At 40.0% G+C, this 17,310-nt stretch overlaps 1 protein-coding gene across 1 annotated transcript in view; it reads left to right on the top strand.

Moving 5' to 3' along the window:
- The window catches only part of LOC108081518 (sarcoplasmic calcium-binding protein, alpha chain), a 137,984-nt gene extending 121,128 nt beyond the window's left edge, over positions 1-16,856 (top strand). Inside the window, exons 5-6 of the mRNA XM_041777452.2 lie at positions 16,184-16,336; positions 16,395-16,856. Coding sequence (XP_041633386.1) covers positions 16,184-16,336; positions 16,395-16,511 — 270 coding nt within the window. The 3' untranslated portion in view covers positions 16,512-16,856. The remainder of the gene's footprint in view (positions 1-16,183; positions 16,337-16,394) is intronic.
- The last annotated feature ends 454 nt before the right edge of the window (positions 16,857-17,310 follow it).

The raw sequence follows: 17,310 nt of genomic DNA, 5'->3' as shown, positions 1-17,310 counted from the left end.
GTAATGAGGACATAAATGACGATGAAAATGTGGACCAAACAAAATCCGTGATCACCAAAAATTCCATCGAAATTGTGCGTGAATTCATAAAAAATCTGCCGAAATCATCATTGAAATATATGGAAATAGAATTGAACATCTCCAAAACATCAATTTATCGCATTTTGACCGAACATTTGGCTTTACAAAAGGTGTGTGCACGGTTTGTTCCGCATAAATTGACTAACGTCCAAAAATTGCTCCGCTTGTGTCCGACTATTTGACGAAAAATCACATTTTAACCATCAACCACTCCCCCTATTCACCTGATATGGCACCGTGCGACTTCTACCTTTTCGGAAAAATGCATTTGCCGATGAAAGGAAATCGTTATGCAGACGTAGAGGCCATCCAAAAGGCTTGCACCGGCATATTGGCGGCCATACCGTGCAACGAGCTAAAACACTCGTTCGACATGCTTTTGGACCGTGCAAAACTCTGTATTAAAGCAGAAGTAGACTATTTTGAATAAAATAAATTGATTTTGCCGAAAAAACTATTTGTTCTGTCTAATTTTTAAAAGTCCTGTTTACTTTGGAACGCACCTTGTAGATAGGTAAATGTAATTACATTGTGGTTTCACAACATATTTATACCCTTGCAGGGTATTATAATTTCAGTCAGAAGTTTGCAACGCAGTGAAGCAGACCTTTCCGACCCAATAAAGTATGTATATTCTTGATCAGCATCAACAGCCGAGTCGATCTAGCCATGTCCGTCTGTCCGTTTTTACGCAAACTAGTCCCTCAGTTTTAAAGCTATCTGAATGAAACTTTGCATATAGTCTTCTATATACTCTCACTGCTATATATGTCGGAACGGGCCGGATCGGACGACTATATCATATAGCTCCCATAAAAATGATTGATACATTTTTAGAAAAAAACTTATAACTTGGTTGTTTTTCAACACTTTTGCACAATTTTTTAGATATGGCCATTTTGTATTATTTCAGATTTTTGATTTTAATTTTATGAAAATCGGACGACTATACATATCTTATAGCTGCCATAGGAACGATCGGAAAAATTTATAGAAAAAAATTATAACTTTGTTGTTTTTCAACGTATTTTCATCTACTCTAAGCTTATTTTATACTAATATAAGCTTATTTTATTATTTCAGTATTTTGTTATATATTTTATGAAAATCGGACAACTATATCATATAGCTGCCATAGAAACGATCGGTAGATGTAGAGAAAATGTAAAACTGGGAATGTAAAACAGTAACTTTCAAACTCTAAACTCTCAAACATAATAAGTATAGGTAAATTAAAATAATATCTGCAAGGGAATACAAACTTCGGCGTGCCGAAGTTAGCTTCCTTTCTTGTTTTCTTTTTAAGTTATTGTAAGGTAGTTCATAGCTGGTGTAAAACTCAGTCAAGCCAGAATCCCTTTACCTAAAAATGTTAAAAGATAAGAAATGGAAATGGCACTTTCCGATAGGGTCGTCACCATGGGTCAGTTGTTCCATCGCTAGCACACGCTGTCCGGAAAAATGATTATTTTTTGTATTTAGGTTTTCGTTTATTATTATTCTTTAATTTATTCTCCCTCAGCGTTTTATTTTATTCTAAGACGAAAGGCTTAATTATTAAAAACGTGATTGTCTTAATTTTTTTCCAGTTAAGTTAAATGTATTCTTTCAGACGATCCACTTAAATTTTATATAAATTCCGTTAGTTGCCTCATTTCAGAGTCTGAACAGTATATGCCCGCTTCTACTCCTCCATCCATCTTGAAGCCGTTGGCGTATATATATTAAGGTTTTGAGCATGGCCTGACTTCCAGTCATTTGATCCCATGAATACTGTTGTGTTTACATCCGGGCAAGTTCTGGTTACCATGTAGCCAGATGTACTGCTCATGTCTCGACCAATTGAACCCGAAACCTTGTAGCGACCAGTTTCCTGATGCCATCAGACGTTGTGCCGCCTTTCCTGCTGTCAGTTGCGCTTGGATATCTAGGGGATATATACCGATTATGGTTTCGAGTGCTTTGGTGGGGGTTGACCTTAGTGCCCCTGATATGCAGAGCAGTGCCTGCGGCTGGGTTCTCTCCATAAGCTTATTATACGTTTTCTTCTCCATGGCTTACCACCACACTAAGACTCCATACAGCAGAGTCGAACGCACCACCGATATGTAGACCCAATGCATTAAAACGGGTAGGAGGTCCCATGTGCTGCTAAGCATATAACGCTATGGTGGCCTTTTTCACCCTCTCTACTACATTGGCCTTCCGCGTCAGCTTGCTGTCAAGTACAATGCCGAGGTATTTGACTTGTGTTTTCGTGGTCAGCCTGGTTTTGTTAATATTTGGCGGGATTCATTGCGGCACCTTGTATCTCTTGGTGAAGGGAATGAGGTCCGACTTATTCGCATTAATATTGACTCCTACCTTCTCCGACTTCTCACATATCTCCCTGAGCGTTGTTTCCATGATGGAGCTGAGGGTCGTGATAATTATGTTTATGTCATCCGCATAAGCTGTTATCTTTGGTGCCTCCCTCTCGAATCTCTGGATTAGGTCGTCTACCCACCAGATTCCATAGGTGGGGCGATAGGACCCCACCTTGCGGCGTGCCTCTATACGTTTCTCTCACCATGGAAGAGGTGCCCCAATTTTATTTTACCCGCCGGCAACTCATAAGATTTCTTATCCACAAGTTAATAGCGGGGGCGTGTTGGTCGCTTCTAGGCGATCCATTATTGCGTCCGTGCTAACGTTCTTGAACTTCCCCGGAAATGCACTCCGAGTGCATATTCCTCATTGAGTAGGCATGCTCGTTGGTCGACAGTAGTCTTCCTACATCGTTCCTGATGTATAAGTCCAGCAGCTTTTCCAGCGTTTTAAATAGAAATGACTTATCGGTCTGTAATCCTTGGGGCTCACATGGCTGCACTTTCCTGATTGGGGCAGGAAGACGATCCGAGAGGTTCTCCATTGGATAAGCAAGCTGTATATATTGCGTAGAGTCATGGGGTCATTACATTTTTGGTCACCTGCAGCATGGCTGGGAATATTCCATCTAGTCCTGGTGCTTTTATCCTCGCAAAGGAGTCTATAGCCCAGTGGATTCTACTACAGGATATTAGATCTTTTGAGAAATGCTCTTTTTCACTTGCTAGGTCCTGGTGCTTCTATTCGCATCGGATACCTCAGGCCACCCTGGGAAATGCGCATGCATTAGCTGTTCTTGAGGCAGTCTCTATATTGGAGCAGAAGTTTTTCAATGAGTTTATCTGCGCCTTTCGTATTTCCTTCTTGTAGTCTTGTAGAACTTTGCATTCCTCATTGAGTTTGTTTCGTTGAAGTGAAAGGTCCTTATTCCACCAGGGTGGCCTGGTCCTCTTTCTCGTGTCTCATATTGGGCTTGATACGTGATACGCATTTAGCAATTCTTTGGAAAGGGTCTCTAGGGACTTTTCTAAGTCTTCCGGGGATTCTACTATGCCCGGAGAGGTCGCCAGCCGTAACGCGATAGTCTCCTTGAACTTTCCCCAGTTCCTGAAGACAAGTTTTTTTTGAGAGTTTTCGAAATCGTATTGGAACCGCATGTACTTATGATCTGAGAAGGATGGTCTATCAAGGACTCTCCATTCTGATACCTTAGTACCTTGTCCCCTTACAAGAATAAGATCTAACACGTTTGAGGAAGTGGGACCTACAAAGGTGTGTTCCTCCCCCAAGTTTGCTATAATCAGGTTGGTTGAGAGTATAAAGTCTAAGAGGGACTCACCTCTGACGTTTATGTCGGGGCTCCCCCATACGCAGTGGTGCGTGTTGGCGTCTGCAACCATGAGCAGTTGCTGTTCCTTCGGTCTGGCTTCTACCAAGCTCATGAGTTCTTCTGTTGGGGCCGCCCTGTCGTGTGCCATGTAACAAGAAGCTACTAAAAGGCGCTTTTTCCCACTCTCTAGCATCACCACAGTCAGGTCATCAGAGCTGTAGTGAGACATAAGGTTAGCGTGTAGACCCTTCCGTACAAGTACTTCGATTCTATTCCTGTTTACCGTTGGTGGATGGAGCAAATTGTAATTTTCATAAAATTAATAACAAAATTCTGAAATAATAAAATAAGCATATATCTTAGAGTAGATGAGAATACCTTGAAAAACAGTGAAGTAATAAGTTTTTTTCTATTAATTTCCCGATCATTCCTATGGCAGCTATAAGATATAGTCGTCCGATTGTCATAAAACTTTTATCGATATTCTGAAATAATAAAAAATGGCCATATACAAAAATGATATGGTATGATATAATATTATATATGATGCAAAAATGTTGAAAAACAACAAAGTTAAAATTTTTTTTCTAAAAATTTATCGATCTTTTTTATGGGAGCTATATGATATAGTCGTCCGATCCGGCCCGTTCCGACATATATAACAGTGAGAGTATGTAGAAGACTATATGCAAAGTTTCCTTCAGATAGCTTTAAAACTGAGGGACGTTTGGACGGACATGGCTATAGCGACTCGGCTGTTGATGCTGATCAAGAGGATATTAGATATATATACTTTATAGGGTCACTGCGTTGCAAACTTCTGACTGAAATTATAATACCCTGCAAGGGTATAAAAATAGCAAAAAAAAAGTCTACATCCGCCAACATTTGGATAAAGAAATATGTCCCGCCATTTTTTAAGGGATTTAATTTTTTCTTTCTCAGAATATAACGATAATTTCATTTTCTCCAATATGTATCAAATTCTTGCCGAAAGCCACAGCAGCTATGGCTGGTATCCATCCTGTAGCTTAGTTTAGAATTAAGCATACAGCGTACAAATAAATAAATAAATATCAAATTCTATTGGCGAAAAGAAATTAACTTAGTAACTGTAAAGTAGTCTCGACGGCTGGGATATAACTCAGTCAATCCAGGGTCTCTTTACCGAAAATATTAATAACGATATGGGACAAAAGGCTTTTTGACGTTCGGTGGGCTGACGTAAAATCACATAACTAAATTAGCGTACACAACACATTATATTTTTCTTAGCGACTCCACAGCCAATTTAATATTATTTTTTTATTTATTAATTCAGAAACAAGAAATGAAGCTATCTTTAGCACGTCAAGCACTTAGCACTCTTGCAGTTTGCAATTGGATCATTAAGAATCGATCTTTTCCGGTCAAAATTAGAGAGAGAAATATACATATAACGATAATTTCTCCTGCAAATATTAAAAGTTTGATAAACTGACTAAATACAATAAAAATGGCCAAATTCCCAACAGTGCAGTTAGCAGTCGCTGGACTGGAATTGGCGGCCAACAATACGAAACCCGTTTTGATTTTGAGCCGGAAAGTGGTGAAATCAGCCAGCGTTATGGTCGGAGGGACCACGAACAGTCGCAGCGGGCGATCAAGTATCTGGGCGTCCTCATCGACACGCGGTTGTCCTTCAAGGAGCACCTGGAGTTCATCCACACGAGGGCTAGCAGTCTAGAAGGGACTCCTACAAAGGCCAATGGAGGCACACCTAGGCTTAGCGCCTCAGGGCCCTGTAGAGAAGGCGGAGGAAGCAGTCAGAATAGGAGTCGCATGCGAAGCAATGCCATCGAATCGTCGACAGAGCTTACAGGGTATCAAGAAGGCGATACAGTTTATCACCGGTGCGACAATTCTCTTCCCACAGGCACAATCGAGACAAATTAAGCAAACTTGAATGTAATCTGACCCGCTTCTTGTCACTTGGTACTTTGGAAACGTCAGGGGCTCAGACCCATGCAAATTTCTGTACGAACCCCGACGACCAAGTGTCGGTACAAATTGTCTCAAAATTGCCCAACTTCTGTATGGCAAACCAGGAATGCAATGCTTGATCATGTAAAAAAATTATAAAGTTTTTTTTCGGATTTGCGCGACGTGTATCAAAAAGTTTATTGATTAAATGTAAATCGGTACTCGGAGAGAGAGGGACAAAGAGCGTACAGAACATTGAAAGCTTGGTAATGGAAACACACTGCTTCTTGAAAATAAGCGCCCCTTTGGAAATTTACTCACAACTGCTTGGTTTAGATGTAAAACGAGTAATCGTGTACCGTCATCTATAGGAAGCGTGTACATATTGGATTGCTCTATGTGAAACACAAATCGTATCTTTTGGATGCGATGTACGATATAGGAATTTAGTTCTCGTGGCAACGTGTTGGATACTGTCGGTTCGGACGGACGGAGGTTTAACGTGGGAGGTTGTATAGAATCTATGATCTTTAGAATTGTATGGCGCGCCGTTAAAAAGAAATCAAGTTCTGGCCATTTAGCGTCAGCTTTGGAAGTTTGGTGGAGCACAAATAAACCAGGAGGCAGTTCCAGTTCTCAGTAGAAAGGCCGAAGTAAAGCAATTTTGGATTGTACTTTGCAGCTCCTTTTGGGCTCATGTACGATGGTTTGCATGTTCAGTAATTTTTTCAGTTTTCGTTTGATTTCGAAACGCTCAGTTAGAATTATACCAGCTGAGCAGAGACCATTGTTGCTAAATTGAAAATTATTGAATGAGCTTCACAGCTTGTCATACCATTTTTGTTATGTTAGGTTCAACCGGACAGCCCTAATGGGGCCACGCATAGGCCAATATGGCCCTTAGTTGTACGGGAAATTTTTGGCTTGACCTAGAGACTATGCGAGTTTCGAGGTCCTTGAAGATCAAGGTGTCCGCCTGGCTTCCTCCTGGAAGCATCTTCTAGCGATGCCAGAATCGAAGAGCCTAGGTATCTCATTCTTGTCCTCGTTAAGGCCTTACATTTGCAAATCAGATGCTCCAAGGTTGCCTCAGTTTCATCACATTTCCGGTATTTGGCGTTATCGGTAGTACCCAGCTTGACTGCATGTGCAGCAGACAGGCAGTGACCTGTTGGAAGTTGCAGTACATATTGAGTGAGTTTCTCGTTGCGCTCTTTGCAAATTATTTTAGATATTCTGCAGGTTGTGAAATTACTCCTCCACCTGCTTTTAGCGCATGCCCGTCTCTCTAGCTCGCTTTGGAGCGTTCTTATGGAGACAGGAACGTTTTATGCTCTTTCATTCGACAGTCCGACGCCTTCCTTTGCAAGTTTCTCCGCGGTTTCGTTACCGTATATGCCTTCTGGCTGGGAATCCAGTAGACCCTCACTGATTTAGTTATGGCTAGGCTATAGGCTATCTAGTGACTCCCTGCTTATCAGTACATTTTTTGAATTGGATTGGACTTTCTTGAACTCCACAGAGGATCCCTCAGACATTGTTAAGCGTTTCTATGAAATAATGTACTCAGTTTTCGACATGTATGTCCCTTCATTTCACCAGAAATTTCTCTTCAAGTCGACCATTCGAGATATTTAACTGCTCGTACAAATTTCCCAGCACACAATTCTGAATGCTACAGAAACCACTTAAATCGGTGTAAAATCGAGTTTCAGGCGAACCCAAACCAATTTTACGCTTTCGTAAACTCGAAACGGAAATCCCAACAGTTTCCATCCTGCCTTCATTTCGATAATGCCTCCGCTTCCAATGAGCCTGATATCGCGAACCTGTTCGCAAAATTCTACCAAACTACATACTCACAAATTATTTTTGATAATAACTTAGAGTATTCTTTTCCACTCCCGCACTCCAATTGCATTTTTATGCCTGTAATCAGTGAAGATTATGTTCTTCAAAATCTCAGAACAATCAAACTTTCCTTCTCTTCTGGTCCAGATCCTGAACCTAGCTGCGTTTTGAGAAATTGTGCCAGCTCATTATGTAGACCCCTGTCTAGACTTTTTCAGTTATCACTTCAGCATTCGTTTTTCCCCGAAGTTTGGAAAGAATCTTTTATCATTCCGCTTCAGAAAAAGGGCAGTAAATCTAATATTGAACACTATAGAGGTATAGCCAAACTTAGAGCGATTCCCAAATTATTTGAATTCCTAATTACTACTCAGCTTCAGCACCAATGTAGCTCAATAATGTCCCCCTCACAGCATGGCTTTATGAAACGTAAATCAACGTCTACAAATCTCCTTGAGTTTGTTGCTGTCATTAGAAACGCGTTTAAAAATAACAACTGCTCAAACATGAACACGGTTATATATAAGAAGCATCTGTTAGCGATTAAGTCCCGGCCACAGTGCACTGTCTAGCACTTGTGTGCATAGCTATTTGAAACCGCCACTTGAGCCTATGTAACAAGTAACCCGAAATATGACCTCCTGTGAGCGGTCTGGGTTTGTTTAAGATATGTGCTATCGCTTTGACAATGTGCACCCTTATCGCACTTAGAATATTTCTCACGATCGGCAACTGTCCGATGCGTGGGTCTAGAACTAAGATCTACAATGTACATTCTCATGTTAGCTAGGGTTTGAATGAAATAAAATCAGTTTGAAATATTAACTCAGCAAATGAAGACTTCTCATTTATTTGGAATGCTCTTTCATTTTGGTCCTTCGACCGCTCTGCAACTTTCCCCCTGTGGTAAGAGGTTCAGAGTTTTAAACCAGCACCTTAAAAGATTAAGGCGGCAAAAATAAAGATCTCTTGTTTCCCCCCCACCCGTGGTAAGGAACAGAGAATAATATTATAAAACAAAAAGACACAAAAGAGTTTTTTATGTTTAAATTGAAGCACCATTTAAGCTTGACATAGCTAAAGGTTGCTGTAATACCATTGAAATATATGGTTAGGAGGCGTACTGAGGCTTTTTTTTGAAAATAAAGAAAAACATCAGTAGTGAATGTGATACCATTGAAATATATGGTTAGGAGGCGTACTGAGGCCTTTTTTTGAAACAAATAAAAGAAAACATCAGTAGTGAATGTGCTAAAGAGAAGAGAAGTGCAGTAAAAAAAAAAAAAGATTGGAAAGAAAAAATAAAAATAAAAAGAACAACATCTAACTCCCAGTGCTCGGCGGAAAAAGAAGAAAAGTGAAGCAGTGCAAAATCATTCAACAACGGTGGCAAATACAGCCGCACCAAGAAAATCAACGACTACTGCGGCAGCGACTACAGCGGCAGCGACTACAGCGGCAGCGACTACAGCGGCAGCGACTACAGCGGCAGCGACTACAGCGGCAGCGACTACAGCGGCAGCGACTACAGCGGCAGCGACTACAGCGGCAGCGACTACAGCGGCAGCGACTACAGCGGCAGCGACTACAGCGGCAGCGACTACAGCGGCAGCGACTACAGCGGCAGCGACTACAGCGGCAGCGACTACAGCGGCAGCGACTACAGCGGCAGCGACTACAGCGGCAGCGACTACAGCGGCAGCGACTACAGCGGCAGCGACTACCACTACAGCGACTACGACGGCAGCAACTACGACGGCAGCAACTACAGCGGCAGCGGCAACAACGACAGCGGCAGAAAAAGATAAGACACAAATTTACTATATATTAGAATTATAAGTTAAACAAAATAATAGTAAGATAATTTTGATATATATAAAAAAAAAAGATGTTGTCCGAGCAAATTTTAAGCCTGCTGAAAAGGCAGTCAGAAATTAATGAGGTCTGTGGGGAAATCCTTAATGGAGATGTAGTATTGTCAAGTCAGGAAATAAAATATGTGAATGAGTTGGAGAGAGAAGCTCAAACCACTCACAAAATGCTAGTTAGGATTAGGCCCCATAGACCATGAATTTTTAGTAAAAAGAGTTATGACCGAATATTTGATGCTTTTCGACAAATTCGAGAGAAGATCGCGGAGTCAGTTAAGAAAAGTCAAAGTAGTCAAGAGGATCACAAGCATCCGTTATTAGAGCAGCAAATTCAGAAACTTAGGGATTACCTTGAGGAAACATATAGGGAAATACAGAGCCAGAAACGCGAAACCTTGCGTATAAGGAAAAATAAAATCCATTTCCGCTGGCGAAATATTGCCGACCGCAAAAACGAAGTAGGAGCATGTAGCTTAAACTTGGAGTCAGCGCTGAGTGAGCTAGAATTTGACGTTCAAAATATCTCATTTGAGATAAATGAACAATTAAAGGAGAGGGTCGGAGAAAAATTTGAGGGTACTTACACCACCCCAGAACTACCGGCCCTACCAAAAATTGAGGTTCCCACCTTTGGCGGTGAGGCCAAAGAGTGGGACATATTTCATGATTTGTTTATGGAATTAATTCATTCTAGGGAAAGTCTTAGCACTTCCCTAAAATTCAATTATTTGAAATCAGCCTTAAAAGGTGAGGCAAGAAACGTTGTAGCCCATCTGTTAATGGGTACAGCGGAAAATTATGAGGCCGCTTGGGACCTTCTAACCAAGCGGTACGAAAATAAGAGAAAAATATTCTCTGACCAACTAAATCGCCTAATGGATTTGTCAATGTTGAATATTGATTCCGTTAGGCAGATTAAATTATTTATAGACACAATAAATGAAGCGATACACATTTTGAAACTGTTCATCTGCCCGATGAAGTTGATGTGTTATTTGTTCACATTGTGCTCAGGAAATTTAATACACAGACTCTTCAGTTATATGAGAGTCATATTAAAACAAGAAAGGAAGCTAACTTCGGCACGCCGAAGTTTGTATACCCTTGCAGATATTATTTCATTGCATTTTATCTATACTTATTATGTTGAGAGTTTGACAGTTACAGTTTTACATTCCCAGTTTTACATTTTCCCTACACCTACCGATCGGTTTATATGGCAGCTATATGATATAGTTGTCCGATTTTCATAAAATTTATACCAAAATTCTGAACTAATAAAATAAGCTTATATCTCAGAGTAAATAAAAATAGTTTGAAAAACAACGAAGTTATAATTTTTTTCTATTAATTTCCTGATCGTTCCTATGGCAGCTATATGATATAGTCGTCCGATTTTCATAAAATTTTTACCAAAATTCAGAAATAATATAAAATGGTCATAAGTAAAAAATAGTGCACATATGTTGAAAAACAGCTAAGTTATAATTTTTTTTCTAAAAATTTATCGAACATTTGTATGGCAGCTATATGATATAGTCGTCCGATCCGGCCCGTTCCGACATATATAGCAGTGAGAGCATATAGAAGACTATATGCAAAGTTTCATTCAGATAGCTTTAAAACTGAGGGACTAGTTTGCGTAGAAACAGACAGACAGACAGACGGACAGACGGACAGACGGACAGACGGACAGACGGACATGGCTAGATCGACTCGGCTGTTGATGCTGATCAAGAATATATATACTTTATAGGTTCGGAAACGTCTCCTTCACTGCGTTGCAAACTTCTGACTGAAATTATAATACCCTGCAAGGGTATAAAAACCAAAGACATCCAGCAATTAGCGGATGTAATGGAATTTTTAGAGCAGCGGCTGAGTTCCACTAGCTCTGTAAGGGAAGAAAAACCTGTCAATAGAAATTTTAATTTTTCAAAAAGTTTTGCCAAAAATAATTATGTTTCGAAAATAAACGAATTTTTAAACATGAATGAAGTGCCACATCTGCAAAATGATGGGTCATATTGTAACGCAGTGCCACAAATTTAAGGGTATGAATCCCACAGAACGACTAGAAGTCGTAAGAAACGTACAATTATGTACAAGGTGCCTTAAGCATCCTGACATCAGAAGATGTACCAGCGAAAATTTATGTTCGCTGTGTAATAGAAGGCATCATTCAATGCTGCATATTGCATATTCTCAAAATAGGGAAAATGTCAACACCTGCGTGACTTCAACTCAGGCGTTGCTTGCGACCGCAAGAATCAAAGTAAAATCGGTAAATGGCGATTTTAAAAATTTAAGAGCTCTGATATATAGTGGATCCGAAAGCACTATCATGTCAGAGGAGGCAGCTCAAATTTAAAAGCTGCCTCGAATAAAAGCAAACACAGAAATTAGTGGAATTTTTCATCAACAGATACATGTGTGTCAAAACATAAAATTAAATTACTTATCGACGACCCTACATCGAAAAAGAAAATAATAACCGAGGCAAGAATATTGCCCAAATTAATGAAGGCCCTACCAATAAGTAAGATAGAGGTAGGATAGTCCAAATGGCAAAACTTTATATTAGCTGACCCGGACTTTAATAAGCCAGGACGAGTTGACGTAATTATTGGAGCGGATTTATATACGCATATCATGAAGAGAGGTTTGGCAAAAACTTATGGTTTGCTAGGTCAGAATACTAAGTTTGGTTGGATTATCTCTGGGAGAACTAAGTCCAAGAGCACTCAGTCAATAGGGAAAAATAATTCTATAAAAACCACAATTTGTAGATATATTGTAAAGATTCCTGTTAAAGATAAAACATTAGTAGAAGAATCAAAGCCACAAGCAATGGCAAAAGTTAGAAAATTTGAGCAAAAATTCAAAAAGAGAGGTAAATGGAAAAGGAATATGCCCCATATAGAAAAGGGTTAAGTGTGCATCACATATTGGGTCATACCTCTTTAATCATATGTATTTGAAATTTTATTGTATTTTTGGAGAAACTGATAAACTAAAATCCTACACTTGCTAGCCCTTGGCAGAATGTTCACACATGAACATGAAATTATGTTTGTAATTTGAATTGAATTGTATTTGTGAAATTTAATAATTAAAATGAAATTAAAAGAAATGTAAATGTAATTGTATATTAAGCCATGATACGGAGGCCGTTGCAAAATGTTAGTTGCAAAATATATCAAATAAATAAATACAGTCCACTTAAGTTTTTATTGCAACTACTTTAAATGTACACCCACACCTTGCTGGCCCTTGGCAGAATGTTCAAACATGAACACGGTTATATATAAGAAGCATCTGTTAGCGATTAAGTCCCGGCCACAGTGCACTGTCTAGCACTTGTGTGCATAGCTATTTGAAACCGCCACTTGAGCCTATGTAACAAGTAACCCGAAGTATGACCTCCTGTGAGCGGTCTGGGTTTGTTTAAGATATGTGCTATCGCTTTGACAATGAGTACCCTTATCTCACTTAGAATATTTCTCACGATCGGGAACTGTCCGATGCGTGGGTCTAGAACTAAGATCTACAATGTATATTCTCATGTTAGCTATATAAGGTAGGGTTTGAATGAAATAAAATCAGTTTGAAATATTAACTCAGCAAATGAAGACTTCTCATTTATTTGGAATGCTCTTTCAACACCCAAACCGATGTTATCTTTACAGATTTCAGCAAAGCCTTCGATTCGGTGAATTATCAGTTACTGCTGAAGAAACTTTGTCTTTTGGGTTTTCCAGTTACTTTGATCAAGTGGATTTCTACTTATTTGTCGAACCGTACTCAAAGAGTTGCATTCAAGGGTTCATTCTCAAACTTTGTTCACGTGGCTTCTGGTGTTCCTCAAGGGAGCCACCTCGGTCCTCTTCTATTTGGCATTTTTATAAATGATCTGCCCCAAGTTATTCTCCACTCTTTTGTCATGATGTACGCTGATGACGTTCAACAATGTTTGCCTCTTGTGAATCCTGACTCTCCTCAGCTTTTACAAGCTGATTTAAACAACATGTTGTCCTTGTGCACTCACAATTTATTGTTTCTTAAAAACTCTAAATATAAGTACATGTCGTTTTACCGAAGATATTGTTCCCATGCTAACTATTTCTTAGGCACGAGTGTTCTTGAACGTATCCATTCTGTAACGGATCTTGGTGTTCTATTTACCCATAATTTGAGCTTCACCGATCACATCGGTATAATTGTTGGTAAAGCAAAGTGTGTCTTTGCTTTCATAAAACGATGGTCTAAGGAATTCGATGATCCCTACACATATATCTCTGGTTCGGCCCATACTCGAATATTGTTCGTGTGTATGGTCCCCCCAATACGCAAAGTATCAGGACCTTATCGAATCGGTACAGAAGCAATTCCTTTTGTTCGCTCTTCGGGTTCTAGACTGGGACCCACATCGCCACCTTCCTCATTATGCCGACAGACTACGCCTTCTGGACCTGCCCTCTCTTAAGGATCGTCGGACCTGCCATGGCGTGATAATCCTGCATAAACTAATAAATGGATATATTTTTTCCAGCAATCTTCTAGGCCATCACGTTACTTTCGGCCTATAGCTTTGGATATTTGTAAAACTAATTTCGAGGTACACGATCCTTTTCTCGTTTTATGTTCGCTTTACAACGACATGTACTCTCTGTTATATTTTGAAATGTCATTAGACTTTAACAAAAATAATATTTTAAGACACCTATCCTTGCCTCTGACCACCTGATGTGAGTCGGAGCATATCAATAAAAAACACTCCTTATCCGGTCTGAGGTAAGGATATGCATTTTAAATGGCAGATATTTGCTTTTCTTAATAAATAAATAAATAATTAAATAAATAAATAAATAAAAAAATAAATGTACGCCGTTTGACTGTCTACGAACAAATTGACCGCCTCATGTGGACGGTTTATGCTCTGCGCAAGCTCTGCTGCTTTCCTGATTCCGAATACTTTCGCGGATTCTACTATGCCCGGAGGTGTCACGATAGTCTCCTTGAACTTTCCCGTTAGTGTTCCGGCGGTTCCTGAAGACAGGTTGTTTTTAAGAGTTTTCGAAAGGGTATTGAAACCTTATATAATTATGATCTGAGAAGAATGGTCTCTCCAAGACTCTCCATTCTGATACCGAAGTACCTTGTCCCCTTACAAAAGTAAGATCTAGCACGTTTAAGGAGGTGGGTTCTACAAAGGTGTGCCCCTCCCCCACGTTTGCTATACTTAGGTTGGTTGAGAGTATAAAGTCTAAGAGTGTCTTACCTCTGTTGTTTATACCGGGGCTCCTACATACGCAGTGGTGCGCGTTGGCGACTGCACCCACGAGCAGTTGCTGGTCCTTCGGGCTTGCTTCTACCAGGCTCATGAGTACTTCTGGTGAGGCCGTCCTGTCGTGTGCCATGTAGCAGGAAGCTACCAAAAGCCGCTTTTTCCCACTCTCTAGCATCACCACGGTCAGGTCATCAGAACTGTAATGAGATATAATCTTAGCGGCTAGACCCTTCCGTACAAGTACGGCGGTTCTATTCCTGCTTACCATTGGTGGATAGAGCAAATTGTAATTTGCGGACTTCAGTCCGGCGATGGCATTGCCTGAGGCGATCCATGGCTCCTGGACCAAAGCTATGTCGGCGGATCCTTGCTCCATGGCGACCTTGTTGTCCTTGTTGTCTCCTTTATCGGACTGCCCAGGGAATGACGCTGGATTCCCTGGGCAGCTTCCACGATGGTTTCCTGACCTAGGTCTCCACCACCCCTGCCTTCAGTGTGCGAACATCCTTATCGCCCATGCCCCACGATATCTTCCCGTATATGCCTCCTTGTTTATCTGTAGGACTGCACTTTGCCCCCCTCCTTGGGTGATGGGGTCGTAACTTCCAGTCCAATTGCAGTCCGCGGTTTGTATATCCGGATTCTGACGCTGCAACAACTTCAGCACCCGGTCCCCTTGGATTGCGATGGGGAAGAGTAACTTCGCTCCCTGTCCATCACCTCCAGCTTGACCCCCTACCACAGCGCCTGCAATTGGCAGACCGCTTGCGTCAGCCACTTTCTCGTCGGGTCATCCATGCACTTCATGATTTTGACACCATTTAGCCAGCCAGCACTATTAAAGGTGGGCGAGAGCTTCGGGATCTTCCTCCATCCGTGGATACAATGACCCAACGAGTCGCGCATGCACCATCTTCCACCGCGGCTCGCAAAGCAAACCATAGTTTCTTATACCTCAGGTTTTGAGGAAAAAACCCTTAGAAAAAGTATATTCCGAGTCTTGGTTCTGGAATTTTTTTTTAATTTTGTCAGTCTGCGTAGTACATATATTAAAAGAATAATTGATTTTGTATATTTAGTTGCCATATTACCTAGATTACAAAAATTTGTTTGTTTAATTAAATTATATAGGAGGGTACGTTGGCGGGCTCGTGGTAAATTCGCTGAGAGTCGACAACTAGAATTACAGTTTAAAGACTTTTAACAATAATTCATAAATAAAATTATTATAAAACAAAGAAACATATATTTTACGGAATGCGTCAATGCAAACTGTTAGTATATGTGATCTGGAGACGGCAGCCGAAAAAACACCAAAGAAAAGGTAATGGGATTTGATTTCATCAACTGACCTCGAGCCGGTCAACGCACCCTACATATGTACGAGGAAAGGTACCTAAACTCATCAATAAAATTTTTAATGTTTTACAGGCAATGCGTGCATTCATTGAATCCAACTTTAAGCTGCTCGATATAGATAGTGATGGTATTGTTGGCGTAAAGGAATACCGCTACAACTGTATAACTAGAGTAGCCATCGACGATATTGCACCTATTGACAAAGCATTCGAAACACTGTTAAACGTGAGTTGCTATCAATAATTTATACTTGCAAATAACTATTTAATCTTCTTATTTGCAGGATGAAGATCGAAAACGTGGTGGGCTATCACTAGATCGTTATAAAGAACTTTATGGTCAATTTTTGGGCAATACAGCCGATAATCATCCAGCGGTGAATCTGTTTGGACCATTATAAATATTTTCTTACATTTAATTGTCTTCGCTGTTGTTCAACTACTATTTTATTTAGACTTATTTGTAATTACTATGACTTTAAATTTATTACCATATAGATATAAAACATTCAAATCATTTTGTGTAGAATCGTCAGATGAACAGTTCGTTAATTTTAAAGTTTTATAATTAGTAAGTTATATTTGCTCTCAGAAGTGTAAAATAAGTTAAGATGTTGATTCGCTCTCCTGAAATGGCTCTTAAGTAATGCACCTCTCTCAATTCCTGCAAGATTTCGATTACTTGTTATGTTATATAAAAGTTGCAATAAACATAATATACAAAATAAATGAATATTTAAACTATAGCTAGGCAAATTATATTTTTGTATTCTATTGTGACTTCCATTATTGTTTTTGTTGGGGCCTGATACGTCGCGATTCCTAATTAAAGTCTTTGGACTTTATTTTCAGATTAAAAACTTACCTTAATAAGTTAGGTTCTTTTATTATATAGTGTTGTTGAACTATGGATATTTCTGCCTTCCTTGCTCAGAATGAGCATTCTGAAAACTTTTCTGCACGTGGCTTCGATGGCGTTTGGGTTTTCATCTGGTCGTCTTTAACGTTTTTGAGCTGATCTCAGTGGTGAACAACGGCTTGCCCATACATTGAGGGCCTTTGCTAACGACGTGTCGATGCGACTCACAGAACTTGAAAGATCCACCAATATTCACATATCGAACATTTTGTGATCGGATCCAATCCAATCCAGGAAGGCATAAGATAATTAGTAAACATGTCAGTCAGATTAATGAAAGA

This window comes from Drosophila kikkawai, chromosome 2L (assembly GCF_030179895.1).
Source record: "Drosophila kikkawai strain 14028-0561.14 chromosome 2L, DkikHiC1v2, whole genome shotgun sequence".
In the NCBI taxonomy this organism is placed as follows: Eukaryota; Metazoa; Arthropoda; class Insecta; order Diptera; family Drosophilidae; genus Drosophila; species Drosophila kikkawai.
The sequence above is the reverse complement of the archived record's forward strand: the minus strand, read 5'-3'. Positions and strand labels throughout refer to the sequence as shown.